Consider the following 9,557-nt stretch of genomic DNA (forward strand, 5'->3'; position numbering starts at 1 on the left):
ATTCTCAGGTAAGGACTAAATCCCTGAAGAGCATGGATAGACTGCAGATTGAATCTGATGTGTTTGGTGATAATTTAATGTGGAGCTAAGGATAGATTGCATTGGATATGTGACACAACAGCTCTAACTAGTACTGACTCATAGTGAAATGTCGCCTATTTGTCCTCTTCACAAGTGAATGAATTGTGTCATTCTAGTCCTGGCTAGCTTTAGCATAAGAAAGGATGCCCTGCTCTGTTTCTATTCCTGTGTCCCAGCTATGGTATAATTATGGTTACGCAAATTAATCAGGTTTAGTGAATCAATTAAGAACTGACCTTCTGCTACAGGTAAAACCCCCTGACACCTCAGACTCACCCCTGATCTTGTAGATGGATTGGTTTCAGTGGGGAGGAGTAACTACAGCTCCATCTGACCCTTCCCATTCTGGAACAGACACCTTACAAAACATCTTGAGTGCCTACACAAACCAAGGAGGCATCTCTGGACCCTCCTGTGTTTGCTCTCCAGACAAATCAGTTCTGCCAGGCACTGCCTGGCACTTTGAGCAACTTCTCTTTTTTTTAACCATAGTTTAAAATAACTTATTAACCAATCATAAAATTAATTTTTTGGTTTCTCCTGGCTCCATGAACACAAAGAGATGCATGTCCTACCATAGGAGGAAGCAATGGCTGATAAGTTTTACAGTTATAGTGGAAAGCACCAATCAGAGCCTGCCAGCCTCACTACTGGATGTGACAGGTGGTGGATGTGGCTTGGCAACACATGCAAGTAGGGTTGACCGATTTAGGGGGAATTAGGTCGAGGTCCTCGTCATCTGGGATCTCATCTAACCGGTACCCATCCTTTAGCAGCTGGATATTCAAGTCTTGGTTGATCTGCTACAGACAAAGAGACAAACAGTCAAACACTTGAGACTTCTTTCTTCTGATAGTTGAAAGAGGAAAGAAGTCCCTTATTCTGGAATATATTTTCCTATCATTAGCAGCTGTCTCATCAATGAAAGAGTCCCAGTTTGTGACCACAGGTGAGGGCTGCTTTCTATTGTTTAAACTTCTTTTACAATAGGAATATCTAGAGTGAGATATTCCAGAGTAGCAACTCGATACAGTATTTTATTCTCGAATAATCTTTCCATGAAGATGAGTCCTCATTTAAAGTAATGTAATAATAATGATAATAAACCGACTGGCAGGTGGCCAGTCCCTCCTTTCAGGCTGGGGCACTATAGCAGTTGAAAGGTGGTAAAGCTTCTTGGTTTTTTATAATCTCAAATTCAAGTGCTGTCTACCCAGATCTGGATGAACAACACTTCATCAGGGCCCAGAGATGGCCCAGATCATCTGATCTGGTTCCTGCTCTTGGCTGTTTCTCAGTGTTTCAGAAGTATTTTGCCCAAGGAAGGGATACAAAGGGGAAGAGTTCCCAGTAGCTTGTGTGCATAATGGCTGTTCAGCATCCTGGATGCAAAATCAGATCCTGCAGAAGCAGTAGCTGGAGTCCGAACAACTAATTCACAAGAGATCTTGGGAATATAATCAGAAAGAATGCAAAGAGATTAACAAGCCTGAGCTTCCCTGCCTTTTCTCTTTGAAAGGGCAAGAGTTCATATCTGCAAGTCCTCCCTAGAATTTCTGGTGCTTCAAGTAAACATGCACTGGGTGACCCTGACCCCCCCCCAAGAACTGGAAATCACAGCACACCCTCAGATCCTTTATTTGTGTCCTTGGCAAGCATACAGTTGCTGAACTGGTGTGACAGACAAGTTGATGCATTTGCACCACATGAGCCAACACTGCATGACTGAGCAGAACTGGGAAAAGCTTGAGTGAAAGTCAAAGGTATTTGTGAAAACAGCCGATGGGCAGATCTGTGTCTGTGCCACAGAAGTATGGTGACGGAGCCAACTGGATCACCAGGAAAGACAGAAACATGACACAGTTTCTGCCATGGTCCCTTCCAGGCTCACAAAGGCTACACCACTGGTAAATTCCTTGTGGAGCTGTTTCTGGCAGCACAAGGACACTGAGTTGTTTCTGGCTGCTCGACTATTAGCATTTATGGCAAGGATGGAAGGAAAGAGTATAACTCACCTCAGCCGATGAGTATCCTGAGGAGGAATATCTGGACACGTCAAAGTCATCATCACTGCAGGGAATGACAATATACAGCAACAAAGGAAACAACAGTTAGAGAGACCTGTATTCCCTGGTTAGCCCTATCTTTCTTGTGCCGTGAAACTGTACTTCATCCACAGAGAAATTACATCAAGGGAGTCTGGAGAACAACTTTCATCTGTGACCCTGAGACCTTTCCATTAAAGTGGTCTTTACTCACATCTCTTTTCTACTTGTTTACACACACAGACTTGTTACGACATATGCTGAAGGGCACAGCAAGGAAGAGTGCGAGTGGCCTGCAAGAGCAGTTTCAGCAGGAATTAGCTTCAGTGCTGCACTATGGCATGAAAATTTGCTTACACCATAATATATGTATATGTATATATATATAAAATCTTATTAACCCTTTGCATACCTGTCCGTATCCAGGGCTACCAGTGGCTTTTCATCTGGACTCTGATCTAATGACGAATAGCCCTTATTGGGAACGACGAACCTGAAATAATTAAATGCTGTCCATTAACCACACAGTAAAGCTCAGTACCACACATAGTCTAGAGCAAAGCCATATGATAGTTGGTTTTCCCTGTTTCACTTCCTTATAAGTCTTCCCTTATCGGTGAAGACATTTAAATGGGTGCAATTCAGAGTAAGTGGGCTGTGTCTCTGGGTAGTTCAGAGCAGTTTCACAAGGATGAACACTGGACACGCACTGAGAACACACTCCTCCCTGAAAGGAAAAACAATTGGGGCACTCCACACTTCATTCTGGTGAACCTGATCACTAACACTGCTTGTTATATCAGACTTTTCATTTTTGTATTTCTTTTTTTTCCTCTAGCAATGAGTACATGATACTAGCAACAAATAAATGGGAGAAGGAGGCTAGGGGAAGGCAGTGGCTGGGTGCTCCTACTATTCTTCTATTGGAAATCAGGGATTTGGTCTTTCTGCATGAGCTCCTATACAGCCCCCACAACACAGCACTTCTGAGTTCTCACTCCTAAATTTAGAAATATAAGGAATATGAACTGATGGGTGCAGCATAAGAGTCCAGTCAGACTAGAACTTTTAAAATTCTATTATTTTATAGACTTTCACTTCATCAGAAGTATTACAAAGGCTGATGATGACTTTGCACCTTTAATTGCCTCAGAGAGTTTGTGTGTTGGAATACAGGCTTCAGAGCTTTTACAATAAGGAAAATACATTAATTCAGTGGTATCCACTTCACAACAGAGTTCTTCCATCCACAAAACTGACCATGAGTAAACAAAACACTACCAGGGGATCTAGGAGAAGAGCACTTTGTGGTGCTATTTAACCGATTAAAAAAATCACTACATCTTTTTCTTGAGAAATGTCTTTTTTCTTAATAACACAGAACTTAAATTTTTCTGCAACACACAAAAACTGTGATAATGTCTTTGCCCTGATCTAAACCTTTCCCTTGCATTCTGATTGTCCTTATGTTTGCTTCCCACTGTCCTCGTGTGCTGGTTTAAAGGTAAACCGGCAGGGGAAATGAACCCAACTCAAAAGAGAGATTATAAATCAGAATAACAATTTAATAAAATAATACAATAAATACAATTATACAGACAAACAATTGGTTTTAACCCACAAAACCCAAATGTATAACCCAGCACCCTGGGGCATGAACAGAGTGGTGTTCATTGGGCCCCCTGAGTCCAAAGTAAAAGAAGAGGGGAAAACCTGTTGGTGAGAGTGCTGTTGCAGTCTGGTCAAGAGTGGTGATTGCAGTCCGGTCGAGGGTGGTGGTTGCAGTCCAGTTGAAAAGTGGTGGTTGCAGTCCAGTCGAGAGTGGTGGTCTGCAGTCTGGTTGAGAGTGGTGGTCTGCAGTCTTCCTCTGGATCCCACGAGTGGTTAAAAAAGTTCCAAGACTCCAAGATTATATATTCTCCAGTTCAGGCAGGAATGCTCAGTACTTCCCTCAGGGCGGGGAGTTCCACAATGGGTGTGAGAACAGGGGGGCACCCTCCTACCTCGCAGGCCTCTTAACACCTAGTTTATAGCCTGAGGAGTCAGGCTGCTCTGGGCAGAGGGTGTAAATAGTCTATTGATAACAGTTTCTGGGAAATGGCATGGAAGGCTATAGAATACACAGTTTTGGGTTACACCCATACGGTGACGAACTGGTCCCAGTTGTTCTAACTAGGACACCTTGGAACAAAACTAGATTGCAGTCAGAGCTGCTTTCTTCTGCAGGTGTCCTAGTATGAGCTTCTTGTCTTAGTGGTTTTGATCAATTAACATGAAATATGTTATGACAAAATCTGAGTTTAGGTTATCCTCAGAGCAGGCTACAACATCTGTCTGTGCAGAAGTGGTGCAGATGGTGTTGTGGGCTCTGCCTGTGCTCAGAGTATGAGAAATAAATAATCTGGTTTTATTATAAGCAAATTAATTTAGTGGAAAACAGAAGGGGGTGGGATTTTCTTTTTTTCATTTAATTCCAAGGGTTTTCTAGGCATATTGTGAAAGTTGTAAGGTGGAAGGTCCTGTCTGGGCCTGACGCCAGGGAACCTTTGCGGCCGGGAATAGGGAAAAGTATAAAAATAAAAATATACCCTCTGCCGCATGATTGGCCTTTGTGTGCGGAGAGACCCCTCTGTACAATGTACAGGGGGGTACCTCATGAATCAATCAAGAGGGAGGATAACACCCCCTCCTGAGTCCAAGAAATTACCTTTTAAGGTAAAATAGCTGACACTCACTGAATATGTAACAGCTTATGTAACCAAGAGCAGCGGGGTGCTTTCTAGGTCCATGTGACAGGATTGCACCCAGTGCTGCAATAAAGAACTTCTTGCTGCATTTTTCCTTGTCCTGCAGGTATTTTTGCCGTTTTCTTAAATTGGAAGCAAGGATTTTTCCTACAAGAGTGAGTGTGCCAGTATCACTCCAACCTTGTTCACATTATTTGCTCTTAGGGAGACTGAGTGTTTTATGAATACAGAACCTTTTACCTCTAAGGCTGTGCCCCTGCCCCAGGAGGAGATTAAATAGTGAAAGCAACCTGGTACTAGAGGCTGGATGTCAGAAATTCATATAGATAATATAGAAGAACAGAAGCCTTGGGAAAGGAGGAGAAGGTGAAATAGAGACTAGGAGAGGCAATGCAGTTTGGCTGAATGAAGGAAAACATTTGATGAGGAGAAAAGCAGAACTGTTATAAAAGTGGAAATGGCTTTAGCTTATTCTCCTCTTGCAGAGACCAGAGGAAGCCAACAGTTTAGACTTTTAAGAACTACCATAACCTGAATGTTTTGCAGTGTATCCCACTGGAATATCTCCCATTGTACTGCAGCCATTATCTTGTAAAGAGAAGTTGCTTGAACAAGCTTGTGGCATTTCTGCCTTCTTGGGGTTGCCCTGTTTATGGCAAGACAGACAAAACCATTCTGAGGTATTACTAGGGCTGTGCTTGTGGTGCTGCTTGGCTCTCAGAAAGCCAAGGGAGCTGGGAGATGAAGAGACATGGGCCAGTGAGACCCTGTGCCAGATACCTCCCAGCTATATGGGAACAATGGCTACATCTTCTATTAAAGCAATGGCTGCAAACCTGTTTTGCAGATCCCAAGGGACGATTCTAAAAGCTGTGTGAAAAATAACTAAGAAAAGCAAGTCTACTGCCAGCAGGGTCCACTTGGCTGTGGAGGCATCCACATGTCCTCTGAACAGTGCTCAAGTGTACACAAATGGACTGAACTGGCTGTTCAAAAGCTTTTGTTGACGGTGCCACTGCTCAGTCCTTCCCTGCCCAAATCACTCTTCTTTTCATCAGCATCTCAGAAACAGCAGCCTTTCCAAGCAGAAGTCATTAATTTTACAATAGGCACCTGTACTTCTCTTTCTTACCATCTTCCTCCACTAATTTCAGTGTTTCTAAAATTCTCAAGCAGGAAATCTTCTACCATTCCTCTTGGGAAACTAACATTCAGCCTATTGCCAAAAGAAACCAATTGTCATAGGTTTTCTTGTTTGTAAAAAAGAAAAAAAAACCCTGTTTGGAATTTTTTTCCCTTTACCACTTTGAAAGAAAGCTGTTGAGCGAGGGAGGGGGAAGGATGGCTAGAGTGAACACACACTCAAAAGGACTGGCTAATGGCCCCGCATCCAAGCTAATTGGCCTCAGAAGACTGTGGGGGGGAGGTGAGCTTTTTTCCTCGGGAGACGGCACTTTTGACTTTTGCCCAGACTCAGGGAAGGGAGTGGTGTGGAGAGGGGTGTTTCTGGGTTCATGTTTTTGGCAGGGGGACTGGCTTCTTCTGGCCTCGAGGGAGGTCTCAGTTCGCCTCTGATTCCTCATGTCCTGCTCTGCCCACTGGCTGGGCTTGCCTCGGATTCATTGGAAAGCCGGTGCCATCTGCGGAGGAACCTTTGAGGGGAAAGGCCGCCCCTCCCCTCCTCCTTCCCCGTGTTGGCAGCAGTTTGCACCCATCGACGAAAACGGGGATCCCAACCAGAGCCAGCCTTCGACAGCAAGGAGCTTGTGTCCATTGACGAGGAAAAGGAGTTTCCAGTCACAGCCAGTGACAGCGTGAGTCAACAGGAAGACTACCTTCTCCCCTTCTCCTTTCCCCTTTGGTTGGGGGGGGGGTGGGTCCCATCCGGGTGCCTCCCACGCACTGGGGCCACCGGCAGTGGCTGCCAGAGCCCAACAGCGCCCCCTGCCGACCATCGGAGAGCAACTGCAGCTTCTGCCCCTCCAAATATCTAGCAGCGCCCCCTGCTGGTCGTGGTTAGAATTGCACTGAAAGAGGAAAAGTACTTAACTGGTTTTGGTGGGAATTTGGGTGCAGGATTGTTGTTTGGTTTTTTTGTTCTTTTGTTGTGTTACCTATACATACATATTCTTTAATATAGGGTTGTTATTTTTTTCCTCTCTCCACATTTCCTCGACTGGAACCCCTTAATTTTGGATTTGCAATTGCTCAGAGGGAGGAACTTGGTCTTCCTTATAACTTGCCCTCCTTAGTAAACATGTTTGTCCTGTTAAACTGAGACACCAATTTTTTCCAACTTGTATTCAGAAGACAAAGAGAAGCATGGAAAAACCAACTGAGAGCATCTGCTCAATTTCTTGATGCCACTAAGGGTCTGGCTTCTTTATATGGTCTCAACAACCAAACAGAGCAGTGAACAGTGCAGCGTGTTCCAACAACATCACAGGGGCTTACAAATAAAACTTTACAAAGACCTGGCATGATTTATGATTACTATTGTGGGGTTTGGGAATTAATGAATTAACAGAGAGGCTCTGACCTGCAGTTCCTGTTCTACTTAATATACGGTTATTCAGGGAACTTTATCATTCATCAGTAAACACCCAGAAATCATGCAGATTCTGCTGTTATTCTAAATGAGGTCCTCCATTAAAAACTGCCACCTTTCTAGTAGCATGCAAAGCATGTAATCCAGTGGACTCAGGGGGCGTCCTCCCTCCTGATTGCAGGTAGATGGTGTACTGAAACTTGCATGGAAACAGTAGAAACACTGTAAGTATTTAGCCAATAACATCCTTTTTTACAGTGGTTTGTGGCACTGTCTGATACTGTCATACAGAGATGTGCCAAAGCAGCTCCAGTAAAGTATGACCATGCTGTTCCAAGTGAGGAGGAGGTATATAGCAAAGCATACTGAGATGGATTGTCACAAGCCTTTGTTAAATCAATCAGTATGAAGAAGGGGTCATCATCAAAAAGGAACAGGGGAAATACTGTAATAAAAGCAACCAAAGCAGAACTAAGCTCTAAACCAGTTTGCATTACATGAAGCAGTATCATACTCTCTCCTGCTGTCAGGATTAGGTGTTATGTGAGGCTACCCAGAACATGCAAGACAGCCATATCAAACCCCTAATTTCAACCAAGCTGGACTACCTCTACCTGCCTTCAGGCTGCACTGTCACCAGTCCTGATCCCAGATGTCCCTGCATGTCCCCAGGGGATGGGATGCAACACAGTACAGAGCATTTGGGCCTGCCAGCTCTGGTAAGGGCAGACACTGCTCTCATAGTGTGTTTGGCAGTAGGCAAATAGCAATGAACATCATCCTTGCCCATCCTAAGGTCATTAGGGATTGCAGCTTAGAGCACAGATGAGTGCTTTTCCAGTCCTTTACCTTGTTCGTGCCATCACGTTGTTCTTCTTGGGCTGCTGATTAACTGGGCTTCCCATGTTGCCGTTCTTCAGGGATCCCTTCTGAGCCAGCTCCCTCTGCTTCTCTGCATATGGAATATAAAGGGGAAAAGCAGAATTAATAGCAAAGGACATGAGCTCTCCATCTCTCAATAAAGGACACTTCAAAGGCTGGATGAGTTGTGTCCCATTGCCTCCAAGGTCACCAAGGGCTAAAGCTAACTGTGGAGTAATGGATAGGGTTAAAAGTTAAAGGAGAATAAGAATTACAGAGGACAACCAGTTGCTGCCTCCCGGATGGAACATGGTCACAATGCCCCACAAAGGTTCCCTAAACACCTGTTACAGAGGATGCAATGGAGAGGGGAGTAATGTGAATACACTGTAGTCTCCCTCCACAAACATCTTGCAGGAAGGGGAACATGGTGACACTTTGTCTGTGCCGTATCTGTCCACCAAGGAAGATAGATGCCAAGGAAAACTACCCAATTAAGTATTAATGACTAGAGTCACTCAAACTCCACTTAAACCTAAAGAGATAGTATAAAGGGAAGTTGGAAATGCAGAGAAATTGGAGGAAGGTTTCCACTGAAACTGCTGGGATCAGCTGACAGGCCGAACCTGTCTTGCCCCCCCCCCGTCCAGGGACGCCTGTTGGGTGAGAAACTTATGCTATGCACACTGAATACTGCTTTTAAGGACTAGAGCTTGCTTTTACTCCAGAATAGAATATTGTTTTGTTTTAGAGTTTGTGCTTGTGCTTACTTTATAGTCTTATTAGATTGCTTTAAGTATGTTTTTGCAGTTAGACACTATCACCAACTACCACAAATCTTATTAACTTGTCATGATTTGTATTAATAAAGAGTGTCATTCCATAAACTGTTAGAGTGAGTCCTTAATAAGGTGCTGACACGTGGGAAGACCTGCTGAGGGGTCTCCCTTGCGCTGTTGCACGGCAGTCTCCAAAAAAGGGCAACCGAATAATCCCAATCTTGTGAATCTGTCCAGTGAAGAGTTACCTTTGGGAGAAGGGATACCTGACAGACTGGGTCGGACAGACATGGTTTTATTTTCCTTGGAGAACTAACAAACAAATAAATCTCTGTGGGTCAAGAAAATCTCCCCTCTCTAAGGGTCAGGTAAATCCCCCCCCCCCCTTCACGTGACACTAACATACCCTGACTCACAGCATCTTACTGACAACACACACTAAGATGGTTATAGAGCTTCTTGATGAGACCTGTTGGGGCAGAGGAAGGGCAGAGAT

At 44.2% G+C, this 9,557-nt stretch overlaps 1 protein-coding gene across 1 annotated transcript; it reads right to left on the reverse strand.

Moving 5' to 3' along the window:
• Positions 1-728: 728 nt before the first annotated feature.
• On the reverse strand, positions 729-8,422 carry LOC113959492 (protein FAM219A-like). The gene is made up of 4 exons (XM_027668560.1): positions 8,271-8,422; positions 2,539-2,619; positions 2,097-2,151; positions 729-884 (listed from the first exon to the last, which is right to left on the reverse strand). The coding sequence occupies exons 1-4, from the start codon at positions 8,420-8,422 to the stop codon at positions 729-731; spliced, it is 444 nt and encodes a 147-aa protein (XP_027524361.1).
• Positions 8,423-9,557: the final 1,135 nt, after the last annotated feature.

The sequence above is a fragment of the Corapipo altera genome, unplaced genomic scaffold (genome assembly GCF_003945725.1).
Source record: "Corapipo altera isolate COAL_440 unplaced genomic scaffold, ASM394572v1 60913, whole genome shotgun sequence".
NCBI lineage: Eukaryota > Metazoa > Chordata > Aves > Passeriformes > Pipridae > Corapipo > Corapipo altera.

What these genes read in the sequence shown, in the direction of transcription:
- LOC113959492 (XM_027668560.1), bottom strand. Translation starts at nt 8,422, where the DNA reads ATGTCCTTTGCTATTAATTCTGCTTTTCCCCTTTATATTCCATATGCA. An exon ending in AACGTGATGGCACGAACAAG is followed by an intron (nt 2,620 to 8,270) that starts GTAAAGGACTGG and finishes TAATTATTTCAG; the next exon opens with GTTCGTCGTTCCCAATAAGG. An exon ending in CAGGATACTCATCGGCTGAG is followed by an intron (nt 885 to 2,096) that starts GTGAGTTATACT and finishes CTTTGTCTGTAG; the next exon opens with CAGATCAACCAAGACTTGAA.